Here is a 27640-nt window from a genome sequence, read left to right as displayed (position 1 = left end):
CTTGACTATAAGTAAGTACTTCGAGCTGTTCATCTATATATCAGTATTTGATTTTTTAATATTTCATGCATATTCATGTAATTCATGCATATTTTCCCAATAAATTTTAATTCTTTCGCAGCCTTTTTCTATTCCTAATATAAGCAGTATATCTTAACATTACCAACAAATGAGAATCTTTAGAAAAATAATTAAAAAATTAAAATTATATTTAAATTGATGAGTTACAGTCAAGATCAAAGCATAGGCCTGAAGCAAACTACTAGGATAGCTGTTTTGGGTATAAATAAGGAGGAAGAATTTCTAAAAGTGAAAGGCAAAATCAGTATTTCTACTAAAAGGCACATAATTGAAAACATGAGAAATTTAGTTCTCATTCTTCTAAGGGTTTTGTTGCTGGGCACAGGATGCAACTGCAGTACTTAAAAACCAAACAAAATTCCCAAAGCACAACACAGCTTGATATGCCATAAAACAACCTGCTCATGTCCAGAGTCCCTACTGACCACCCATTACAAAAAAAACCAAAACAAAAACAATCCACCACCAAAAAAAACACTGAATAAAAGCAAACAAAACACCCCCTCACAAAACCAAACCCATAGAAAATCTCCTACCCACCAACTGTTCCCTCAGTGTTGTTATTCTAATAAATATGAAAAACTAAGATTTCTTTTTTCCCTTACGTAGTCTGTCAGCAAACAATGAAAGCGAACTGAATTTTACATTCAAAGGGCTTTCAGGATCATAGCTCTAACTCCCCATCAAAAGCACACTACAATACTTCAGTGCCGCCAAGCAGAATGAGCACCAGATGGAAGACTAGTTTCCCATAGCTGCCTCTTCCAACGTAACCCAAGTATTACACTAAGTAATACCAAAGCTGTAATTTTTCTTTTTTTTCCCTCAGTTTCTCTTTTATGCATATCAATGGTCCCACACAACACACCCAGCTCCCCCTTCTTGTTCCACCTAGCTCTGCTTTCAGCTTCCAGCTGGACAACAGGCACTGGGGCTGCCCGATGCACAGCAACTCCAGTGTGGATGGGATAGTTCCCTTCATAGGAATTTTTCACTTCCCAGGAGACCAGACCCATGACCAGTCATTTGGTGCCTCTATTGCAGATCAAGCCAACCAGATCACCCAGTCCTCAGCTTGCAGAGCTCAAATGGCTCTGGCGCAACACGTCATCCAGGAATGTTCTAGGAACTTCTCTTTGAAATGCCTTTCATTCTGACGTATCTGCTAGAAATTGGTTAAGATTCAAAAGTACTTAAGAACTGAGACACATGCACAAGACAGGATGATTACATACATGTATGAAAAAGGAGGCTAAAATTGAAAAAACTATATTCAATAAATAGGAGAATGACTAGGATATCAAGTGACATGCCAGAAATAATGTGGCACATACTCAGAAGCTTGAATGTTTTTTCCAACTACAGTTACCAAACCAGTAAAAAGATATATTATATTCCTAGAGATCTTGCTTTATCCTCCTTTCAGGCTATCACCATGCAACCACAGCTAACACCATCGAACACAGTATTCCTAGTGTCGTTTGTAGGAAATGGCAAATAGGAAGGGGGCCACAGGACACATAGTAAAGTGTGAAAAGGTTAGGACTGTTAAATAAACCTTAACAGTATGTTGCTGCTATAGTAATCAATAATAAAATCTCTGCCCCTCCCCGCCAAGTCACTGCCAGTTGATTTTGGAATTAATTGTACTTTTCTGATGAATGGGGCAAATTCAGCTTTCATGTATCACCTCTGAAGATAACACTGACCTAACTGTCAGGTTACAAAAGGACTGTTTTCTTTCCAACCAGAAAGGCCACCTTTTTTTTTTTTTTTTTTTTTTCCCTTAATATAAGCCCGAAGGCCAAGTAATTTTCAACAGCACTGGTATTCTTGCCAGAGTTTATGGCAATGGGATAACACAGCAGTCAAGGATTCTCTTAGTAATTTGCAAGTCTTAACTGCAGCAATGTTAAAAACACACAAAAGCAGTAATTGATTTTGAAAAAACACTGAGAGTTGATTTTATGCTTGTTAAAGAGCACTCTAGTAATTATCTTGATCATCAACATCTTAAAATAGTAAAAATTAATTTTGTGCTTAAATTGCTTACATAAAATATAGATGATTTATGTTAATGCTCTAAAATTGTGAAAAACATGGAATACATGACCTTCAGACTCCCATCTTCCTCCTTTGCCTGAAGACTTACTGACTGACTCATCTGTTGGCAATGGTTTATTCTTAGCAATTACAGACTTAACATGAATGTTTAAATACCATCAAAAACATTATGATATTTCAAAGTACATTAATGCAACATTGGTACAATCTGTGAAATCCAGAACAGTCACAAGCGAATACCGCATGAAAAGTTGCTTCCACTTTCCACCTCAGTGTCAAATAGGAAGCTCAACCTGTGCTATGAATTACATTATACAGAGCCCTGGGGAAATGGTCCGTGCTCAAGGCCAGTCACTAGCAGGCTGGATCCTAAACTCTATAACCATCCTCCAAAATCCTGGATCCTTTTAAAGAGGCCTGCAAAACCAAAAACGGCACAACAAGAGAGCTGTGTCTTTTCATTACTTTGCGTTACTTATTTTTCTTTTGTGAAGAGACAAAATACTCAGTCTCAGAGAACAAGACAGACATTCTGTAAAAACATCCTTTCACACTCTTTCATCACCTCTCTTCATTTTATTCTCCCCATGCTTGTGTGTAACCACTGCAGCAGCAGTTCATTTTGTTCTCTTCAGTAAGGAAGTATTTTCTGACTTGCCTCTCATATTGTCACTCACAGAGTTCTGGCTTAAGGGGTTTTTTAAACCTCAACTCAGGGATCATGCTTTTAAAGAAGCTACTGCCCTGCTCGTTCTACTTGGTCTACTCCTCAATTGATATATTCTGATGTATAAGCTGATATAAGCTAATATTTTGTTCTCAAAGTAGATCACTCTCAGGACTCTACATTAAATCCACAGCTGAACTGAAAATAGCTGAAACTGTTCAAGACCGAGTAGACTGCTCCACTGGGTCTTTTCTTTCTTGCTCCTCACTGTTACTCTCTGCTAAGGATTGCAACCTCCACAGCAAAGGAAGCAAACCAGAAACACTGCCTTAGGTGTTTCAGTCGATAATTCCAGAGTAGTTTTGTGTTATGTTTTGCACCAGAAGGGTACAAGACAGCTCTACCCACTCCTTCCCATTCATGCACTCCTGCCATCCACCTTGCATTGGATCTAGCAACTGGGCAATCTCAAGTTGAGCTGGTTCAGACTTCTGATCCACCTCAGTCTGCAAATGGAGAAAAAACCCCACTTGATTCAATGCAGCAGAGGGTGCTTAACAATGCAATCAGGATTGCAAGGTGGAAAATGAGACAACCTTTTAGCAACAACCTGCAGTTATATTGATTTAAGGACAATGTGAAACTCCTTAAGGCAACACCCCCCCCCCCCCCCATGTTTATTTCATCATCCTTCTTAAGATCTTTAAGCTGCTCCAGGGTAAGCGGTTTTTGTTGCTGTCATTTGTTTTCTTAAGTGACTTAATCACATTGCACATAAAAGCAATGGAATCATGATTATTTTGCATTACAAAAGATTAACTTCTTTCTTTTTTTAAAATACTTCTTAGGTGTTTTTCCCATTCATGGTTGGTGTATTGGAAACTAAAAGCTTGGTATACTCAAAATCTTTGTGATAAGCGACCTTTTTATTTTGCAAAGTTCTGAAGATCAAACACAGTAAATTATTTAGACTGAATTCTCATAATATCTAAATACTTGATTCAGTGATAGAATTACATATTTCATGGCACAGCAGGAAAGGTTGTTTATTTCTTGATCAATTTCTTCTATTAAAAATTAAAATGCAGAAATTCCTTCCACTACTTGATTACAAGTTTACTACCTCCTTGTAAATTTAGTCTTTAAAAATAAAACCAAAATGTACTTCTTCAGCACTTGTTTTATTCCCTATCATGGCAGCTGATACTAAATCTATGCCAAAGCATAAAGAAATAGGACCACCCAAACTCTCACATAATCCATTTCCCAACAGAGTGGTCTCCTCTACCTCCCCCCTTGCTCTCTTTTGCCATTCATTGCACTGAATCTTTCCTACTCCTATGCAATACCATCCTATCTAATCACAATTTCCAACTCCATCTGTCTCTGTAGGTGAAAGCTTGGACTCTGGATGAAAAAAGGAAGCCTGATGAAAGTTATTACAAATACTGAAAGGAAAAATTGAGAGTAACACTCTACTCTTTCAAATCTTAGACAATGTGATTCTGATAGCCTCACAAATACACCTTCCAGGAAAACAATCTGCCAGGAAAAGGAAGGCACAAGATTCTTGAAAACAAAACATTTAATGTCTTCAGTAGTTTTAGGAGAGATTAATATGCAGAAATATGTTTATAAATTACACTTAATTACAAATTACAAAATTCTCAGCCCTGCAGGTGTATTTCCCAGCACATGACACTGTTAAAGCACACTTCCTTTTTCCAAGACACACATACCTAAATTTCGAGGTCAGGAAGGAAAGAACACGGGGAGACAGTAGGAAATGGAAGGAGGAAAAAAATGGGGAAACATGATACATGAAGGGAGATAAAATGACAGACTACAATGGGAGACCGAAAAAGAATGCAAGCAGTAGTAAAATTTAAAGGAGTACAGAAGAAACAAAGTGCTGTATTAACAGAAACCATTTTTAACTGATTAGCCAGAAACTGTTGCCTTAGAAGCTACCTCTCAAAGCAGGAATTAAAAGAATGAAAGCAGAAACAATATTTAAAAAATATATGAGAACATTATTTTGCATAAAGGCTTTCTATTTTTAATAATTTTTAAGAACTTCCAGTTTACAATAGTGCAGCTGGGGGCAGGGGGAGAAGAAAATTGAGAAATCCAAGCTGCTAATTCTTTTCTTCTTTTTCCTCCAACTTCCTGTTTTCCTTAGCTTCCCCCCAAAATGTACTATTTTAACAAGAGCCCTACACCAAATTTTTGACCTTCTGGAGTATCAGTGCTCATCTATAATCTTGCTGGGCTTTTCTGAGTATGTCTAGCACCTAACACACCTCAAATCCTACCCTTACTCTGTCTTTAGACTAACATACTTCATACTGAAGTACTTCTATTTCTAAAGCAGGTAGTATTTAAATGCTATAAGCTTATGCATTCCTAGCAGTTTTAATATGCAACACAACTTGTAATAAACGTTAATTCAATTTGAAAGGACTTAAACCTACCTTTAAACTAGACTCATAGTCTGTGTTCACTTTGAACATAAGCCCAAGTCGCAAATGAATTTCCTTGGCTCGACAAAAGCTGGGATCAACATAAAGCGCCTCCTGAAATGCTTTAATTGCCCTGAAAGAAAAACACAGATTTAAAAATTATTTTTTACTGAAGTACTCCTTTATAATCAATATTATTTATCTGACTAGAAGAAAGTTGATCAGAAAGCACTGTTACAGAAAAACATATCAAAATAGTGGTTTACATGCAATGTTTTTGGTGCATCGCTTTTGATTCTTCAAGGACTGAGTAATTTTGTACTCCAGATATCCTGGTAGATTTGAAAGTCTAATCTTTTCTATTAATTTAGAGAAACTAATTTCCTGCATGAAATACAGTAACGTATCTGCTATTTCAGAAAGGATGACTCACGAATTAGTAACAAAATTAGTGCAGCTTTAGAACACCACAGTGGTCATTCATGTCACAACCAACTGCTAGGTTGCTTTTGATTCCAGGTGCAGACCCCCAAGAGCAGCAGCAGAACAGAAGGCCTAGAAGAAGCAATCACACGCACCTCCTCCCACTGCACCAACGTGCTCCATTTTCGACTTTGTCCTCCCTTTCTTAGCACCAGCACCATGTAGAGACTCAGCTAATGCCTATTGCTCCATTACTTTCCAGTCACTCAATTACCTCCAGGAAAACACAGATACGAAAGCCTGACACCTCCTCTCACTGTAACTTGCTTTTCATATTCCCATGATAGGTGAAGGCGGCTCTGATTCTATTTCCTTACCTTTAAATCCTCTCTATTCATGCCCCTGTTCATGATGGCACTGTACCAGATAAAACAAAAATGCTATGTAACAACTGTATCTGCTCACGCCATTCTAAACAGGACTGGTTTGCCTCTCAGACCAACTGCATAAAGTTATGACAGCTGAAATGCAACTAAAAGACTACAGATTTAAATTCAGAGAGGAACTGAGAAAGAAGCTAAGACTCATTGTGTTAGCTCGCCTGAAATCCAATGACAGGTTGAAACAAAATACCTTCACACACATCACTGCTCGTACAGTGACAGCAATCAGAATCAGACTCACTTAGGGTAGATTCAAGCACCTAAGCCAGGGAGCACAGTCCCATTTGCTGTCCTAGGCAACCCCAGAGACTGATGCTGAGCAGCCAGATGGCAGGCAGGCCTATGGGGAGAATTCTGCCCACTGTGGAGCAGCACAGGGACACTGCACAGGAATGAATCACAGTGCCTGAAATCACACAATGTTTAGGCAAATTGATTTAATTCCTACTCTCCAAGTGCAGTATTATTTATAAGGACAAATGGTTAGCAGTTGCAATGGGAAATTCAATAAATATTTTTCATAAACTTTTTTTTTAATCACGAAACGTAAATGATCATCTTTTAATCCATCAGCAAAAACACTTCTGCTGCTCTAAAATTCTTACAGGCTCTTTTCTCATTCTTGATGGCAAAGCAAACCAAAGGCACAGACTTCCTCTAGACAATGCAACAAAATTGTCTGTACCTAAAGCATTACCTGACTTGTTTAAACAGAACTTAAGAGCAGATGGGCTTAAAAATATACTACATTTTTACTGTGGAACAGAAGTGTCCTCTATTACAATCTTTCAGAAAGTCTTTACTTACCTTGTACCCTACTTTTCTGCTTACACAAGCAAAATGAGCAAGTGAAGTGCAAAAGGGACAAACTTGCACCAGCTAAGCAGTCTCTCACATCTCATATAAACTTCCCTGGAATAGTACAGGTGGTGATGAATCACACACCTCAGCATCTACACTGAAATCATAACAAACAAGGATCCATGTCTCCTAACAGTATGCTCATCACCACCTATAAGAACACCACTCAACCTGGAAGGCCAAAGACTGGATTGATCACTAAATATCGGTATGTATTTTAAGCTATGCTTTTGTTATGCCAAAGTATAGATTTTATGATTGTGTATTTGCATTTCTTGTCTTAACTCTAATATGTTACTCACTGGTTATGGTACTCTAATATGGTTAGCCACTAGTATTTAAAATCCTTTATTTGCATCTTGTTCAAAGACAGTATCCTGAAGTTCTAAAAAGGAAGAAAACCAGTGTCTATGGTCCCTATCAAAGAGAACAAGAATGTTGCTTACCCCACTCTTTCAGAGAAGCACAGAACTTAAAAACGAGTAAAATTATTACCAGTGGACAACATGAAAAGACTGTGTCATGTTTAGCACAGAACCTGCTAGTCACAGACAGCCCCTATGAGGTTTGTGTAAGGTTTATCTCTGTGCAGACAACATGGCAACACCATTCACCCTTGCCTAAGCTGCTTACGGAGTCAGGTACAATATAAGTAGTTACCATGAGTCTTTGAGATACTATAACCCAACACAATTTTCCAGTGAAGACAAGTCCAAAACATACAAGGAGGAAGAAAATTTGTAGGACGAGACATCATTCCTCTAGACATAATCTATGCAGGAAGTAATGGCATGCTTTTCAACCCATTTTGATGGATGCTTGGAAAAAATATACTCAATCGACCAAGTGAAACAAAAATCTCAGTACCATTTTAGACACTGTTTGAGTTATGCTAACAACTAAATAATAATATTCTAGTACATTTCCATTGTATTTGATTACTCCTAAACTGATGGTTTTGGGAGGAAAGGCAGAGATGCTTTAAAAGCATTATTTCCTTGAAAGGTTAAAAAATTCAAAGGAGCGTAGTCAAGGAGCATTTATTGCTCCCATCCATTGCATTGATTTGGCAATGGAATGGACACACTGGTAGAGAGTTTGGTGAAAGACTCTCCACTTAGAAATTTTCTTTCAGTTTCTAATACATGATGGATTTGCATTTAAGAATGAATCTATATGCACTCAAAATGCTAGGGAACTCCAAGGTCAGTGTCTTGCTTGCATCTTAAATTCTGCATAATAAAAACTAAAAGAGAATTCTGAAAAGTAACATAAATTTAAACTTATAATGAAGCATAATTACATCAGTAAATTAAGGGGAAGATGTAAGAGTAGACCAAATATTCCCCAATGCTGCTTTTCTAACTAAAAATCAGATATTTCATCTTCTCCATTCAAAATATTGGCCTGCATCTTACTTAACTCTAGTGTTAATCATAGAATCATAGAATCATTTAGGTTGGAAAAGACCTTCAAGATCATCGAGTCCAACCATCATCCATGCTCACTAAACCATGTTCTGGAGTACCTTGTCTACGCGCTTTTTTAATACCTCCAGGGATGGTGACTCAACCACTTCCCTGGGCAGCCTGTTCCAGTGCTTCACAACCCTCTCAGTAAAGAATTTTTCCTAATATCTAACCTAAACCTCCCTTGCCGCAACTTGAGGCCATTTCCTCTCGTCCTATCTCCAGCCACCTGACAGAAGAGACCAGCACCCACCTCACTGCAACCCCCCTTCAGGTAGTTGTAGAGAGCGATCAGGTCTCCCCTCAGCCTCCTCTTCTCCAGACTAAACAGCCCCAGTTCCCTCAGCCGCTACTCACAAGACTTGTGCTCCAGGCCCCTCACCAACTTGGTTGCCCTTCTCTGGACACGGTCCAGCAACTCAATGCCTTTCCTGTAGTGAGGGGCCCAAAACTGAACACAGCACTCGAGGTGCGGCCTCACCAGTGCTGAGTACAGGGGAACACTCACCTCCCTGCTCCTGCTGGCCACACCATTTCTGATACAGGCCAGGATGCCGTTGGCCTTCTTGGCCACCTGGGCACACTGCTGGCTCATATTCAGCCGGCTGTCGACCAGCACCCCCAGGTCCTTTTTCCATGAGGCACCTTTCCAGCCACTCTTCCCCAAGCCTGTAGCGCTGCATGGGTGTCGTGGTTTAACCCCAGCCAGCAACTAAGCACCACGCAGCCGCTCACTCACTCCCCCCCCATCCAGTGGGATGGGGGAGAAAATCAGGAAAAGAAGTAAAACTCCTGGGTTGAGATAAGAATGGTTTAATAGAACAGAAAAGAAGAAACTAATAATGATAATGATAACACTAATAAAATGACAACAGTAAGTAATAAAAGGATTGAAATGTTCAAATGATGCACAGGGCAATTGCTCACCACCCGCCGACCGACACCCAGCCAGTCCCCAAGCGGCCAAATCACTGCCCCCCCCCTTCCCAGTTCCTAAACTAGATGGGACGTCCCATGGTATGGAATACACCGTTGGCCAGTTTGGGTCAGGTGCCCTGGCTGGGCATGAGAAGCTGAAAAATCCTTGACTATAGTCTAAACACTACTGAGCAACAACTGAAAACATCAGTGTGTTATCAACATTCTTCACATACTGAACACAAAACATAGCACTGTACCAGCTACTAGGAAGACAGTTAACTCCATCCCGGCTGAAACCAGGACAATGGGGTTGTTGTGACCCAAGTGCAGGACCCGGCACTTGGCCTTGTTGAACCTCATACACTTGGCCTCGGCCCATCGATGCAGCCTGTCCAGATCCCTCTGTAGAGCCTCCCTACCCTCCAGCAGATCGAGCCTGCCTCCCAACTTGGTGTCGTCTGCAAACTTGATTCTATATCGATTATGTAATTTGTAGTTTTTCCAGGATGACAATCACCACTAATAACAAATACAAATTACTTCCACTACTGTGGAACGGTCATCATCAAATTTCACAAATAAAGTGATCACAAAGGCAGCATTTTCAACAATATTTACCAGTGGTAGGTGCTCATGTTTAACTTGCTAACCAGAGTCTGATTTAAAATAGTCAGTAGAATTTTCAAAGAATAAAACACTCAAACTCTGAAAAGACATTTACTTATTAACTCTTACAGACAGACAAGCAATTCTACACCATAGCTGAATTAATATTGATCTAATTTTGCCTATGGGAAACATTTAACTAAAACAGCAATGCACTCAAGATTACAGGACACATCAAGAACATGGACTACAGTAAAAACTTTAATTTCATTTTGGGGCTGCCTGTTTCCCAGTGCCACGTCCACAGCTTCAGACTCAGTTCCTTACTACATCAACAGTAAAACATCTGCAACATCACTGACATCCATTTCAGTTGTAAGTGCTCAATAATGTCCAACACAAATGGCATGAGGGCTTGGTACAGGCTGGTACAACACAGAAGGAAGCAGACATGAGAAGTGGAAAGTAGGAGCAAGCGTTCCAAAGGGAAACGAGAGAGAATGTGGCCCAGTGTCGGCAACCACAGTCCTTCCTGGGCTACCTGTTTGCCTGAGTCTCCTGGTTTCAGCTGGGATAGAGTTAATTTTCTTTCTAGTAGCTGGTATAGTGTTACCTTTTGGGTTCAGTATGAGAAGGACGTTGATAGCAACAACTGAAAACATCAGTTGCTGCTAAGCAGTGTTTAGACTAAGTCAAGGATTTTTCAGCTTCTCATGCCCAGCCAGCAAGAAGGCTGGAGGGGCACAAGCATTTGGGACATAGCTGAGGCAGTTGACCCAAACGGGACAAAGGGGTATTCCATACCATGTGACGTCATGTCTAGTATATAAACTGGGGGGAGTGGGGCTGGAGGGGCTGATCACTGCTGGGGAACTAACTGGGCATTGGACAGCGAGTTGTGAGCAATTGCATTGTGCATCACTTGTTTTGTATATTCCAATTCTAATATTATTGTTATTATTATTATTATTGTTATTATTATCATTATTAGTTTCTTCCTTTCTGTTCTATTAAACTGTTCTTATCTCAACCCATGAGTTTTGCTTCTTTTTTCCTCCTGATTCTCTCCCCCATCCCACTGGGGGTGGGGGGTAGGGGGGGGAATGAGTGAGCAGCTGCTTGGTGCTTAGTTACCAGCTCAGGTTAAACCACAACACTGACTTGAGCCTTCGGATACAGCAGAAGTCACTTGATCCTTATAGAGATCTTTGATTGCTCTGAAACATCACTAGTCCCATTTCCATCCTCTGCCCAAGCCTACATCCAGAAAGATACGGGCCTAGAGGATCCAAGGCGTCCAAGTTACTCAGACGTTTTCCCTCAAAGCTCTTCTATGGTTTGACCAAAACTAAAAGAGCAGATATAACCTAATAGCTTGATGATCTGTCACATATGAAGCAGGACATGGCTTACGAGGCTAACAGCTTCCTTCAGAGATGGTGGCACACAGGCTTCCTCCAGTAGATTGTTGGTCTCCACCACTAATTAACTGGCCTTCATGCACAGACAGAGCTTTTCATTTTAATCCTTCAGTAGACTAAATATACATTAGTCCAAGGGATAAATCATCAAAGGAAAGGCTGGGAGCTCTCATACTGCAGAAATAAATTACAGTCATCTAAATTCAGCAAGAGATGACTTTTGGTTTGTTCTCTGAAGATACTTACAACTGCCTGGTAAGAAACAACTTTGGTTGAGTCTACTAGGATTTATTTAAATTAAGTAAGAGTTTTCTCCAAGAATGGGAACTTTTCCACTAACAGGCAGCAAAGGCTAACACTCAACAAAATGGGAAAGCAGGACGGGAAAACAGACACTACAGAAGATGAAAAGCACCTCTGGGCTTACATTTTACACAGCATTGCTACAGTAATTCAGGAAAAATAAAAATTACATGGATCTATCATCTCCAAATAAAGACTTCCAAAATCAATACTGCAGCTATCTTTCCACCCACTCATCTATACAACAATGCCTACTATTATGAAAGTGAAGAAACCAGCTGAATAATAATTAACAGAAGATTATATTAAACATTTAGTGAACTCTCATAAGACTTTTATTGGAAGGTTTTACTTGGATAGACTGTGAATAAAATCAGCTTTGAACTAGGCAAAAGAATGTAATAAAAGAGCATCGATTTAACTATTCAAAAGTTAACACTCGTACATTTCAAACAAAAACCATGAAAATCAGAATGAGTCTACAAAATAAAAGAACATAACATTATCCTAATATATCAGGAAAAATACTTGATGCAGCTGGAGTGAATTTTTTTTCCTTATTCTTTATCCTCTTTCAATTTTCTGATCACCTATTCCAAGCCTCACGTCATTTCCTAGCCTCACTAATGAAAATGATGTGAGACTACAGTGGACAAATTTCTATCTGAAACTCATAATCATAGTTTGAACATAACCAAAATGTATGTCTATAGCAGTAGTCAGGACACTGCAATTTTATGAAATACTTTTACAGACTTTAGATACAACTCCTCTGTTCAAAGGGCTGTAACAGTTGAACGGTGAAATATTTTGAGCAGCAAAGTCTTTAACATTTCTCTAGAACAGCAGCCAAGAGTAGGTTTGTCCCAGTGTTAGCAGATACTATGCATTTTCATCAATCCAAGAAGTGGTTTGATATACAATCACAGAAAGATAAGACGACAAACCAGAAAGTTAATTGCCACTTTGTTAACGGTTAATTAGTATGTGTAGTTGTCCTGGTTTCAGCTGGGATAGAGTTAACTGTCTTCCTAGTAGCTGGTGCAGTGCTATGTTTTGTGTTCAGTATGTGAAGAATGTTGATAACACACTGATGTTTTCAGTTGTTGCTCAGTAGTGTTTAGACTATAGTCAAGGATTTTTCAGCTTCTCATGCCCAGCCGGGGCACCTGACCCAAACTGGCCAACGGTGTATTCCATACCATGGGACGTCCCATCTAGTTTAGGAACTGGGAAGGGGGGGGGGGGGGGGAGGGAATCGCCGCTCGGGGACTGGCTGGGTGTCGGTCGGCGGGTGGTGAGCAATTGCCCTGCGCATCATTTGAACATTTCAATCCTTTTATTACTACTGTTGTCATTTTATTAGTGTTATCATTATCATTATTAGTTTCTTCTTTTCTGTTCTATTAAACCATTCTTATCTCAACCCAGGAGTTTTACTTCTTTTCCTGATTTTCTCCCCCATCCCACTGGGTGGGGGGGGAGTGAGTGAGCGGCTGCGTGGTGCTTAGTTGCTGGCTGGGGTTAAACCACGACAGTAGTCTACATGTACATTCCCATTTTATATACCTAAAAAATACATATATAGACCCAGCCACCTGAAACCTGAGAAGTATTTGACAAAGCAGTATTTACACAGTGTTTAAATTCTGCCCTACTTAAGATAACTACAAACACCAGACCAGCTGAAAGGACTCTGACAGAACAGGGAAAGAAGCACCAATATAGATGTGCACCTTGAGGATCACAAGTTACCGGTAAGGAAGATGTTTTTCTACTCTCAAATTATACCCCTCCTGGACTTTCCATTGCAGGTGTTTCCAAAGCAAGAACTCCACAGACTGCCAATTACCAGTGCAATGTTGCTGTCAGTTGGGTGAATCTCAGAGCCTTTCATGCAAACCGCAAGCACTGGACTATTTCACCAAATGCTGTGCACTCTCCCACAATGGCGCGAACTACTGATATACCCAGCAGACATCGCATTTGATGAAGTAGTCCAGTGGTTTCTGTCTGCTTGACGGGGGCGGGGGGGGGGGGTCCCACACAAGTGAAGGAGGTCCCCACTAGGCAGTCTGCATTCCTACACACCCTACTACCCACTCAATTACTCTCTGTGAGGAAGAGCCCAGCTCCTTGGATCTGCCAACCACTGACACAAGCAGCTTGAGAACCATCTGAAGGATCTGGTCCTGCTGGAAAAAAAAAGAGTAACAACCCCCTCAAAGACAAATCTTACTGTGTTACTAACAGCTTGCCCCTGGAAAAAAAAATAAATGTATTGATAGAGGAAGCAAAGAAGAGCAAAGAATGGACCTTGACAGCACAGGACTCTCCCACCCTCACAAACAGCAACCACCATAAAACAATAGTTTCTTGGGTAGATGAATAAGGCGTGCAATACTGAAGGTTGGCACATGAGACTACTGAAAAAAAGTTTACATTCCACTATAGACTTGGGTACTTTAAAATCAGTTTAAACAGCTGCTTTACTATTTCAGGATGACTGTGAGAAGAACAAAACTTCATTCTCTGGAAAAAGATGAAAGAGAATGACAGCCAGAGAGAGCAAGAGAAAGACCAGACTCCTTCAGCTCAAGGAAATGGTCCAATGTGATTGGCGCTAAGGCCATCTCACAGATGATTGTAAGTTTTGTGTGTTTTCCTCTAGGTAAGTGGTAAAAAATGCTCCTGCCTCACTGAAGCCTTCAAAGGACTTCTAAGAAACAAGTGATTCTCAGGTGTCTGGAGGCCTGCATGGTGACTAAGAGGTGAGATACAGTACCACAGATAACAACTGAGGGCTGCCTTTTGCCATCTGCTTGGCCTTTGGAGGGTTGTGGAATTCAGCAGCAGCAGAGATGGGATGTGGAGAGCCTGCTCAGCGCTTGTATACTGGAGATGGAGGTGCTGCGCTCTCCCAGTGGGGGTTGCATACGCTTCCTCCCTCTTGCCCATTAAATGTGTTTACCTGAATTAGATAAGAATAATGAAAGACTGCAGCTGCCTTCTTGATCTTGTAAAGATCCAATTTTGAATCAGAGTTGAAGACGGGGAAAAAGCATTTTGTGCTGAACTCCCATGTCCCTGTTCCAAGGAGTCAAACTTATGCTAACAGAAGTTCCAGCATACAGAACACCCTGGCTTACAGAAGTGCCACAATGCACAGTGCAACTAGACTGGGCTGGCTGTGAGATTACTTTAAAGCAGCCAGAAGCAGAAATGATCCTTCTAGATATCACTTGATGTTGAATAGATGATGACAGTGCTTCCGTTTTGGCAAGGATGGCTGCAGAAGGGCCAAGAAGTTCCAGTAAGAGATGACAGATTTTCATCAGATAGCCTGCATCTTTAGCCGTGATGGAGGTCAGGAAAAGGGTCTGGATCATCTCTTGCATTAGTCTTTGGCTTTTTTCAGGACTATGTCCCACAAAAGTGTCAACGCTGAAGGACTGAGTTTCACGTAAGAGTTAACTTCTACAGCTGATAAGGAATCCTTGGACTGAGGAGCCTCAGGGTACGCTAAATGGGGCTATAAGTCTCAGTCTCCCATAAGGTGTTTCTGAGGAAGAGTGTGCCTTTCCCACACACACTGTCCAGCAATTTGCAAGATAACAGTCACTGAAAACACAGCAGGCTGGCCTTGGAACACCAAGGTTGGTACACTGGGATCCAAAGAGGGTGTTAGAGCCAGTTTCAGGACACAGTTGCAGAGCTTGGACTCCATCTTTTTCTCTTGGTGGGACTCAGTGTAAATCAGCAGATGACAGACCAGTCAGGCTCAGAATCCTTACTGAAGTAAAAGAAAAAATTTGGCATCCAAGCCACTACACTTGGATGCAGCTATTACACAGAAATGAAGGGTAGCCTTTGGTTAACTACTGAAATTCTTCAAGTGTTCAATCTAAAAGACAACTAAGGAGGATATGAAATTATTCAAGTTATGTGAATATCTCAGCTATCTCTATTCTACTGGTGTTCTACCCCTCTTGAGAAACAGGGAAACAACCGGGAAAATCAGCCAACCACTTTACTTACTGCTTGATGATAAATGGTGTAAAAGAACAGACTATCAAAGTTTAAGATCTCTAAGACCTATTTTACCATACTTGATTCAATTTATGGAGCTAATCCCTTATGGCATATCTCACTATAATAATTGCATGAAATAGCTTTGGTCTGATCACACTATTGCAACATTTGTATATACGTTGAGAACTTTCAGTTCTTACAAAGTCACCAATATAAAATGATGTATCAAATAAGATTTGTACTTAAGATAATGCTGTAACGCTGCTTTAGTATATAGAGAAGTGTACAATATTGAATTACAGTGAATTGCAATGTGTCTTGGAACCAATTCAACACTTCTTTTTATGAAAGCTGGAAAACTTCAAAACTAATGTAAAAATATGAACAAAAATTCTAAAACTGACCCTATTCCCACTTGCTATTTTATTATCCCTATTTATATGAGACATGAAAAAACCTCAATCATATCCTTACCCCTTCCTTTTAGGAGGACTATGTACATGCCTTTTATTAAAATCTAAGAATATCTAAAGTGGGGTAGGTAAAAAAACCTGTTCATGGATGAAGCACAATAGCTTAAAATACCTTAAAATGGTCTAGAGGTGTCCTCTACCTGCCTGAAATATACAGATTTGTGTAGTCTATGAACATAAATAGATGGAATAGCTGCAGCAGGAAATAAGACAGTTTGACCAGCATTTCACTCTGAAAGAAGCAGGATTCTCCTTGCAGTCTGCAAGAGACTCTTGTGGAGGATTAAGATACACAAAGAAGAACATATCTATTGTGAATGACTTGCTATCACCTCCAAGTTTATTGTGATTTTGTCACACCTAAATAAACACCCACAACTATGCATCCCACTCCTCTCGCCCCCCAAAAAACATGGGGGGGGGGGGGGCAAGGAAGGCACTCCAAGGTATTTAAATTAAAAAAAAATAATCACATACAAAAGTGCAAGATTCTGTGTTACATTTTCTTCCTCTAAAAATTCTACCCAACACTCTAACAATATGCACCCTCCTTAGTACCACACTATACATAACTTTGTTGTATGAATGAAGTGGCAAATATGATTATTCTACACAACCTTAACATAAAGCTCTATGTGCAGTTAAGACATTGTAAGTTAAGGCATCAATTTATACTCATGTTCTCAACAGGCTTACTTAAAGGCATGGAAGAAAAACCTAAATTAATTCAAAGCTCTGATTTATTAATACTTAGGCCTCAATCACCTGACTTTGCTGTTCCATCCACTGGAAGGTGCTATATAGCACAATCTGCTGATGGTAAAAGTCTATATTGAACAGGTGGTCTTTCAAAAAACCAACTACTCCAAATCTAACTACTTTGTCTTATTTAATTTTACCTTACAGTTTTCTACCATTTTCACAGTGGAAACTGTAACAAGATAGCCCTTGTAAGAAGAACTGGTGCACAAAATACTCTTGAACGTTAAATGGTGAAGACAAGCCTGCATAAGAACAAGAACATTCTGAAACTTGGTGAAATTCCACCAGATTGATCACAATCTTAAAATAGTGGATTCTCAGGTTTTCTGAAAACTCTTCTGTTCTTCTCATGTTAATCAGAATGCAATAGAATTGCATGTCACGTATAATACATTGCATTCATTTCACTACTATCAATAAAGAAAGCAGTAAGTTGCAAGATGGAAAAAAAAAAAAAAAAAAAGAAAAAGAAATATCCAGGTTCTGAGCTCATGATTTAACCAACTTATCTTAATTTGAAGAATAAAAGCTTATCTACATTATCCTGAGGAAAGCCTGATTCTTTTGTCTTACAGATACATAGAAAGATACACAGAAACAAGGGGGGGGCAGAAATCACATTTTATTGCTCCAAACCATCAGTTGGTAATCACTTACTGCCTCCTTAACTGCAGTCATGCTTAGTCCAGTAAGATGACAAACTTTTTAGTAATCAATCAAGTAGCAAAGTCACACTTATTAAGTTTCCACACTGAGTGTAAAAAAGGACTGACCTAAACAATGCACCTTTCTGACTTGTTTCCAATGCCACTAATTATTAACTCTGCAAAAGTAAACCCCAATGAAAGTTTGAGGACCTTTCAACAGAACCCCAGTGAGTGAGTCTGTTCTATTCACCATTCCTCTCATCACCGATAAAGCAAAACCAAAACTCCAACTGAAAACCAACCCTCCCCCTCATATCCAGCAGCAGTCCCTTTTAGTCCCCAAAGCCCTGCCAGAATTTACAACTCTTTCTGAGTTTTTACATCAGTTTTAAACATTCTCATTCAAGCCAGTGTACTACTTTTCACGTCCAAAACTTTCACGTTATACAGCTATGTAAAACTTACTGAATATCAAGCTAATTAAAACAAGCCCACTTTGCCACTTCTTTTCCAAAATAAAAGTTTTTTGTAAACACGCTTTCAAACACAGGCTACAGACTATTGATAACAACAATTCACAGAAACCTGTTGAGTCATACTGCTCCATCCCCCTTGCTGAATCATTTTATAGAGAGCTAAAATTCTTCTCCTGTAAGTCCTTTCCTTTTCAAGCAACAGCTGTGGTTGCCACAGGTATGTTACACTAAGTCAGATATGTGACTCAGGACAGTATGTCTTCAAACATCCGATCTATAATAAAAAAATCTGAACTATCGTACACTCACACTGAACTGAAGTTGAAGTATGCACCTACCAACAAAACACCACACAATACTGATACTGTTAGCTTATTCCAACTTACCATTGAAAGGCATTGTAATGGAAGTAGACCAAACCAAGGCCATATAAAAAGGCAGCATTCTGTAAAGGAAAGAAACAATGTTTAAAACCCAGATAAGACAACCATATGCTGTAAGATTGAGTTTTCAGTATTTTACTCATCCTTTGACATTCTATTTCCATTATAAAATAAGCCTATTTAAATTTCACCTTGAACAGGAAAAATCAAAAAGAAAGAATAAAAAGATAGTTAGATACTAAAAAAAAAAAAAAAAAAAGGAAAAGTGATTCTCCACAAAATATTTTTGGAGTAATACTAACAACAATAACATTCAAGTACTTTTACATGAGAGAAACTGACGTGCTTTGTTCTACTTGTACAACAGCAGGGAAGGAAATGACAGAGTAGAGGTCTTTGGTAATTTAATATAATAAGAACTGTTTTATGACCAAACACCATTTCATATTCATAATAATTTATACTCACATAATAGTAAGCAAAGCTACACACACTAATTTCAGTGTCTAACGTAGAACATTAATTATATGAATCTGAAAATGTGCTTAAGGAAATGTCAGTTTTCTGAATACCAAAAATACAGACCATCAGCTTCAAACCTAAGACAATCATATTTCTTCATCGTTAATCACATTTGTATTTTCTATTTCCCTACTTTGCAAAAGGTGAAGGGGAAAAAAAATCCCAAACCCACCACATTCTCCTCTGGAAACCCATTTCCCCTCATTTTCTTTTCACAGAAAGGTATGATTTGCTTCTAAAGTGACATTACTAAGAAGGCTTAATGAATGTTCAACTATCCAATTCTACAAATAATTATTACATTTTTCCTAAATTAGGGAAAATAAACAAATTGCTTTTTCTTTTGAAAAGTTATGCCACAGCATAGTGTTTTCTACTTAGCAGAGCTATTCCATTATTTACAGGAGACAACATGTACATGCTGCTCATGACACATTTTTAGGCTTTTATTATATACAATTCTGGTTTTGAGAGAGCAGGAATACATCCCAAAGAACACAAAGTTCTGACACACTGACAAGAGATGGAATTTGCATTGTCAAAGATTGTAGTTCAAGATAATCCCTCTTCCACTTGCACACACTCTTCAACAAGTCTAATTTCTATGAATTCCACAAAAGGAATTCTAGTTATGCCTTAAACGCAATCCAAATATAAAAGGTATAACCAAATTTCTCCTAGAAACTAACTCATAACCAGAACACAATTCAAAGAGCAGCATTCATCAGAAACAGGACCCAATATTACCATTTCATTATACCTCATTTGCATCTTCTAAATGCAAATTAAAACCAGGGGAAATGCCAAAGATCTTTTCATGAATACAGCTGGATCATAGCTTCAGCAATGGACAGCTTCCAAGAAAATGCTGTGGTGTGACCAGATACTACAGCAATCAGAGCACTGGAAGATGTTAACAGGGGGAGTGGAGGGGGAAGTACATAAACAATAAAAGATGACACTTTAATACTACCGTAAAACCATATTCCTGTTTAATTGAACAAAAAACCCAACATGGACATCATAAAGATAAAAGATCTCTAATTCCATAACCCATGTATTTCTTGTTTTCCAAGCGTGCTCTTGCAACAACAGACTAGGAAAGAAGGCGAGTTCAAAACCCTAGCATACCTAATGCCTTGATTTAGAAGTAATTTTAAATGAAGACGTAAGATAGAGAGATTTTCATGTGTGCAACACGGAAGCCTACAAACAGCACACCCCCTAGTAACCACTACTGTGTTCGGGTCAGGCTCATCTGTAGAACAGAACTTAACAAAACTGTCCAGTGTTACCTCAGAGATCCACCAACTGCAATCAAGACTAGATTATCGTAAAGATGGGGAATAATAGTAATAACAAAAATCCTTCATCACCACACTGCAAAATTCAAGCAAAAATATGCCAGACAAGTTAAACCTCTTCAATCTTCAAAGAATTTAATTTCCTCTTCTGAAACCTATTAGAGTTCACAGTCCAAACGAGTTACAGATAGAGAAGATTAATCTAGCTGGTACGTTGATGCAAAGGGTTAATAATAATCAACTTTTGAGGCACAACAGGACCAAGATGCAAGTGATTTGTCCAAATGTAATTAACACATCAAGTTCACATGAAGCTTTCAGGTCATCCCCACCCCAGTAAAATACAAATCAACCATTACTGCTCTGTCCATTGTTCTGTGACTGGTTTTCCCATTTTTCTCTCATTGTTATTTGACCTTGCAAGGCATTTGAGATTGACCTTAAAATTTTGTTAAGCTGCCACTGTCCTCTCAATAAAAAAACTGGGCAAGATTTAAGAGTCTGTAACACTTCAAAATGTAAAGGGACAAATTCTGAAATTTCAGTATGGATTGTATTTATCCATCCTGAAATACTACAGCTCTAACTGTATGTAAAACCATTAGTACTGCTTGTTTATTTAGATGTGCCTTAATAAAGATTAAAAAATATCTTTTAGTCTGCATTTGAACCTGGATGGGACTTTCAAAAGGACTGAAACATACTACACTGTTTCAATGTATGCAGTATTTTCCCACAAATAATTCAGGGTGAGATGCACATGAAGTTCATTATTTCAGCAACTAACTTTTCTGCCTGTATTGCAGAATACCATCAAGTTCAACATGCAGCCAAGTTCCTATTGGCAACAGCCAATATGAAAGGCTAGAACAGCATAATGCATATCAGGACCAAGAGGGATAATTATATGAAATTTTCATCTACAAAATGTCCTTTTTCTTAACATCATAAGATTCTGTGACTCTCTTTACCAGGAACACACCCCATCGTAAGAAATCTGTTTTCTGTTGCTTCTGTTACTTTGATTTGGACAAGTTTACCACAAAAAATATCCATCCCATGTTTTCCAGTAAAGATTAATCTTATAATTTAATCCCTGCTATTCAGAATCCTCCTATAAATACATGGTGAGGTAGAATACAAGCCCACCTTTTTCCCTCCAAAGATTTTTCAGAAACAAGTAGAGAACAAAATTATCTTATTAGAATCCTTTCCTTGAACTTCTTAACAACATTCACAATTTCCAAGGATCTCATGCTAACAAAACTCACTCTTTGGCTACTAACTTCTAATGTAATTTTTATGTTATCAGATCTCTCTCTTCACTAAAATCTACAGTAAATTGAAAAAAAGCTGCAAACCGTAACAGACTGTACCTCAAATTTGAAGTTGAATGTCTCGGTTTTTTCATTCTACAGCAATGCTACTAAAAAGCAGACAAATTAGAAATGCTATTTCCAAGCTGATGTAATTTACACTTTCTACAAACTATCAAAAAATGTTAAAATGTTTCATACCAACCACTAGATGGCTCAAATATCTCTTTCCATTTTACATGCTTATGCAATTTAAGCAGATTGTGAAGTTTATATTGTGTATTCTGCTACTTAAATGCACTATCTAATGCTAAGCAACATTTCAAATATATTTTATGAATTGTAGAAGCCACAGTATTTTATTGATAGGTAAATCAGTAGGCAAAAATATACCTGTATGTACCATTTATGTAACTGAGATGAATGTTGAAGACTTTTTGGTCTTGTTTGTTTTAAGCAATCAAGAAAAAAATTAAATTAACCAATGAGGAAAGCTCCACCCATCTCACAGACCTTCTGTATTAACCCAAATAACTGGTTTACAATCTCTTTGAAGCAGCAGGTGGAAACAGATCCCCAGCATTTGACATGCTCTGCTCTCTAGCCATTTCTCCATCTTCAAGCACGCACCCAGAGGTTCCAGCAGAAACACGTAGACTAGACCATCACAGTTACACTTTATCGATAAACACAGGGTCAGAAAAATGAACCTGTCCTGTGTAACAAGTGGTCATACTCACATTCAGACTTACAAATGGCCATCTTAGACTGACTCTAGGAATGTATAGCTACCACATCTGGGTCCAGATATTTTTTACCAGTAATGTGCTTATCTGCCACAAGCAGTTAAAACCCTGTTACCAACTCCAAATTTGTGTTTTATAAACACAAGAATATACAAAGAAGTTATGCTTGCAAATGAAAATCTGTTCGGGAGCAATTTCTAGAAAGTCAAGAGTAGAAAAAGAACTAAAGAGTCAAAGTGGCCTCGGGGCAGCACCCAATTGGGACCTTGCAACTTAAAAATGAAAAAGAACAGTTTTTGCCATAGTTTCGTAGCATTGCTGATTCAGAAACATTCCCTAACACTGCCTCTCATTTTCGCTGATACAATCATTTGTAGAGTACTACAGCCAAATGGATGCCAGAACTGATCTGAGTTATTAATATCCAGATAAAAAAGGATTATTTTTAACTGGATCAGTTTCCCAGCCAAGTTCAGTGTGCGCCCCAACAACTGCATTAGCACAAGTGAAAGAGTGGAATATAAGCAAAATAAGTAAAAGCTCTTTAAGTCTACACTGCTACCAACAAAATGTATATCAAACCTACAATGACTTTTCAGAGTGAAATCCTAGACAAAAGATTTAAACAGGCAACCTAGATTAAAAAAAGAAACAAAACCAAGACACAATACTTTATTACCTCCTAAGCCACATATAAATGTTTGACTTGAGAGAAATCAACTTCTATGGGTCAGTACAAGATAGATAAAAACAAGAAAGAACATCACAGCTCGCCTGTCAGCCTTCTCCATGCAGGTCCTTAACCAGTGAGAGACATAGGCAAATAGACCATTTCTTTTGTATGGCTCTGAGGGGCAGGGCTAGACGTAGGTAAAATAATCCCTTTATTTCAGTAAAAAGTTTATCATATTTAGACAGAAATCAGAGTGTATCCCACCATACTATGAAATAAAAAAACAAAACAGGAGAAACTAAGTCCCCATGCAGTAGGATGATAGAAGTCTGAAGGAAAACTGGAAAAAAGATGAAGTTCAGCACCCGTATGAGACCAGTGACCATTTTTCATTTGCTTACTACTTCCAGGAATCAGAAAGTCTTTGATGACATATTAAAATTGCTTCCAGCAGGACTCTCAACGCCCCTTCCACAGCTGCCCAAGTTCCAGCGGAACCTGCAGTCCAGCTCCTGTCACACCAGGCTACAGAAGACACATATGGGCAGGGGGCCACTGCTCTTCAGAAAACCTGACCAGGGAAACAAGGTTTTACAGTTTACGTTACATCCTGCGGTCACAGGGTCTCTCAGCCACCTGTTCAAAGCAAAAGAACAGTTTTTGTGTTCAAATGTGTGAATATGTTTATTTCTTTACTGAAAAAATGAAAGATGAAGTTTTGACACTATGGTGGTGCCTAATATTTCCTCCTGACACTACTCACTATATAAGAACAGCTCCCTGGAGAGTATGTACTGCATAAAAAATTCCATGCCGCCTCTTGTGCATAAAGAGGTTTATGCCTTTGGGAGCTGACAAGCTCTACCAGTTCCAGTCACAAAGATTGTAAGTGTTCAGGAGAAAGGGGGAAGGGTTCAAATGAAGTTTTTTTAGATTTATAAAAATATGAAAAAGAGAGCTACTTATCTACATGTTCTACACATTCCCAAAAGCTGCAAAAATACCAAGATCCCTGTAAGGGTGTATTACAAATTAGTATCATTAGTTTTGGCTTCTTCAAGGTCTTGAAGAAATTTTATAGTACCTGAAAAATCATCAGGTTTATACAGGATCTTTAATATAAAGCTATATATAACATGCCTGAATAACCCTTCTTCTTGAGCAATAATCACAATACATTGTCAAAAAATTGTTACTGGGTAGGTGCCTGCATGCCAGCAGCCATGTGAAAGCAATTAATATATAAACATTATTCCTATGAATTCCTTCTATAAAATAGATTAATAATACATGACAACTTGGTAAATAACTACAAAGTACTTTCTTGTCTTTACGAAGTTAATTTTTCAGAGACTAAGTATTGCCAAAATACACCTACTCTTTGTAGAAGAAAATTGGCTAACTTATCTTTCTTAATTCATAAAAAATACTTTCCTTTTTTTTCCTTTCACAGAACAGTTCTTAAGAAGGTAAAACAGCAAAAAACAAAACAAAACAAAGTAAAAACCAAATAAACAAAAATCCCACACCTTCCACAAAGTAAAAAAAATTCCCCCCTCCCCCCCCCCTTTCTAAGTGGTACCTATGTTCGAATCACTACACTCTCCTCCACATCCTGCTCCCTTCTCACCTCCTCTTTAGGAAAGACAGTGCATTTGTCCACAGCCTTTGCAACTCGACCGCCAGAGCTGCATTTTCCTATAGCTCCCCTCTGAGTGAACACAACTCTTTCAACTTCTCTGAAACACTGCTGTCCCCGCCACTTTCACTTATAGACTAAGACACATATGGCAAAACCTGCTTAAACAAGCTGAAGAGGGAGCCTAGTTCCACCACTGCCCATCAAGTGGCTTTCCAGCACTATCGGACAGGGTACATGAAGACAAGACTACTAGTGAATTACCAAAAACCCCATACAGTAACTAATTTAGGATACATTAATCATTTCAATACCCCTTGAGTAATACACTGTGCCACAATTTCTTTATAGGGCGCAATTTAATATAAAAGACAAAATGATAAAGCAACATTAAATAACTCAAAACCTCTTCATTAACGATGGAATATATGCAGTTTTGTAAACTGGGTATTCCATTATCCGTAAGTAAATTTAGGTCCTTTGCAAAATGGAATACTGATCAACTAGTGTACCTCCTCAAATTTCTCATAAGAACAAACAGCCAAGCAAATGTCTAGTGATTGTTGCTATGGGTATCTGACGTATGTGCCTTCCACTGAAGCTTATAAAATTTCACTTGATGTAAACATCTTCATTTTCCACTTGTTACAAATATTTTCAATAATTTAAGTGTTTTAACAGAAAACTATTTTTCTGAAACAAATCAAGTGAGCAAAGCTGTTGTGCAACACATGAAGATTAAATTCACCTTGAAAGACATTTTATAGAGACAATTCATCTAACCAAATTTAATACTTTCCCCTACAGATTCCCTGAATGCTGTTAACAATCACAAAGTTTCTAATTTATTCTGCATGATACATGATTTAAAGAAACACTCCTGATCCCAAATAGAAAGCCATTTTTGAGACTAGATGCTTTATAACTAAACCAATTTACCCAAGGTTTGCACAAAACATTGAGATTATCTCTCTGGAGATCACCTAGTTCAACCCTCTGCTCAAGGAAGGGTCAACTACAGCAGGTTTCCCGGGGGAAGTCCAGTTGGTTTTTGAATGCCTCCAAGGATAGAGGCTCCACAAACTCTCAGGGCAACCTCCTCCATTGTTCAATCACCTTCACAACTACAAAAAAAAAATATTCCTGTGTTTAAAAGGAATTTCATGTTTTCAATTTGTGCCCACTGCCTTTCCTTCTTTTACACCCTGGTAAGATGCCCCTGAGCCTTCTCTTCTCCAGGCTGAACAACCTCAGCTCTCTTAGCCTCCTCTCCTTGTATGAAAGATGTTCCAAGCCCTTGTTCCAAGCTCCCTCAGCACTCATTGATGCATCCCATCAGGTCCCATGGACTTGTAGATACCCCGTCTGTTTAAATGTTCCCAAACTTGATCCTCCTCTATGCACAGCAAGTCTTCCTGGGTCCAGAGTTTCCCACTGGTTTCACGGGTCTTGGAATCCTGAAGGCAAGTCCTACTATTGAAGACCAAGGCAAAGAAGTCATTAAGTACCTTGGTGTTTTCCATACCCATTGTTACCTGCCCCATTCAGCAGCAGACTCGCATATTCTTTCATCTTCCTTCTGCTGTTGATATACTTGTAGAAGCCGTTCTTGTTGCCCTTCACATCCCTCGCCAAATTCAACTTCATGTGGGCTTTGGCTTTCCTTATGCGATCCCTAAATGCTTGGACAATGTCTCTATATTTCTCCTGAGTCATCTATCCTTCCTTCTACCTCTTGTATGCTTCCTTTTTATGCCTGAGTTTTGTCAGGAGCATCTTGTTCATCCATGCAGGATTCCCTTCCTTTTTATCTAACTTTTGGCAAGTCAGGATGGACTGTTCTTGAGCTTGGAGAAAGTTATTCTTGAAAATTAACAAACTCTCATGGACCCCTCTTCCTCCAGGGTCATGTCCAAGGGATTCTTCCAAGCTGATCACTGAGCAGAGCAAGGTCTCCTCTCCTAAGTCCATGGGTTTGATTCTACTATTTGCCTTGTTCCCTTGTCTCAGGATCCTGGACTCCATCATTTCACAGTCCCTGCAGCCAACGTTGCCCTCAACCTTCACACTTGCAACCAGTTCTTCCATGTTTGCAAGCGTGAGATGAGCAGACCATCTCCCTTTGTTGTCTTCTCCATCAGTTGTGTCAGGAACTTGTTATCAACATACTTTAGAAACCTCCTGGATTGCTTGTACCCTATCACGTTGCCCTGCCAGCAGGTATCAGTATGGCTAAGCCCACTATTAGGACGAGTGTGTGCAAATGCAATGCTCCTACCAGCTTTCGGAAGAAGGCCTCATCTACTATGTCTTGACCAGGTGGTCTGTAGCAGACAACCAAGCACATCACCCACATTGGTCGTCCACTAATCCTGACCCATAATCTCTCAACTGGCTTCTCAACTGTCCAAAAGCAGGGCTCCATGCATTCTAACTGCTCTTTCATAAAGGGCTTCTCCCTCTCTTCACCTTCCCAGCCTGTCCTTCCTGAAGAGTCTGTACCCATCCATCGCAGCACTCCAGCTGCCTCAGCTATAGCACTGCACTTCTGTGATCCCAGTGAGATCATAACGCTGCTATTGCATATGAACCTCTAACTCCTCCCCCTATTTTTCCCCCATGCTGCATCCATTTGTATACCAGCACTTCAGAGACACCCATTTCTGCTGATTTCCCAGAAAAGGTAAGAGAGATTCCCCCATAATGCTGTCCTGTAGGCACTTCCTTATTTTGTCCATACCCTTGAGGTGGGGCCCCAATATTGTCCAACACAAGCAAATTAAACACAGAGCAGTTCTTCTCAACCTGTTTTTCTTTGATGACTCCTGCTCTTATTTCATACCTATTAAAGGATTTGGCTTGTTCTCTTTTTCCAGCTAGATACGCTAACCTAACAAAAATTATTACATGTCTTCACAAAGGTTTTCAATCAAAGTACAGAAATTA

General features: G+C 39.1%; 1 protein-coding gene across 16 annotated transcripts in view; it reads right to left on the bottom strand.

Annotated features, from left to right (window-relative positions):
* Window positions 1-27640, bottom strand: part of KDM6A (lysine demethylase 6A) — a 167942-nt gene that overhangs the window by 68526 nt on the left and 71776 nt on the right. For all 16 annotated transcript variants that reach the window (XM_075033585.1, XM_075033587.1, XM_075033588.1 and 13 more), the window contains exons 5-6: window positions 18498-18556; window positions 5287-5407 (exon numbers count right to left, since the gene is read on the bottom strand). In XM_075033585.1, the coding sequence (XP_074889686.1) occupies window positions 5287-5407; window positions 18498-18556 (180 nt within the window). The remainder of the gene's footprint in view (window positions 1-5286; window positions 5408-18497; window positions 18557-27640) is intronic.

The sequence above is a fragment of the Buteo buteo genome, chromosome 8, assembly GCF_964188355.1.
Source record: "Buteo buteo chromosome 8, bButBut1.hap1.1, whole genome shotgun sequence".
Classification (NCBI taxonomy): domain Eukaryota; kingdom Metazoa; phylum Chordata; class Aves; order Accipitriformes; family Accipitridae; genus Buteo; species Buteo buteo.
Note: the sequence above shows the minus strand (reverse complement) of the source record. Positions and strands in the feature narration are given on the sequence as shown.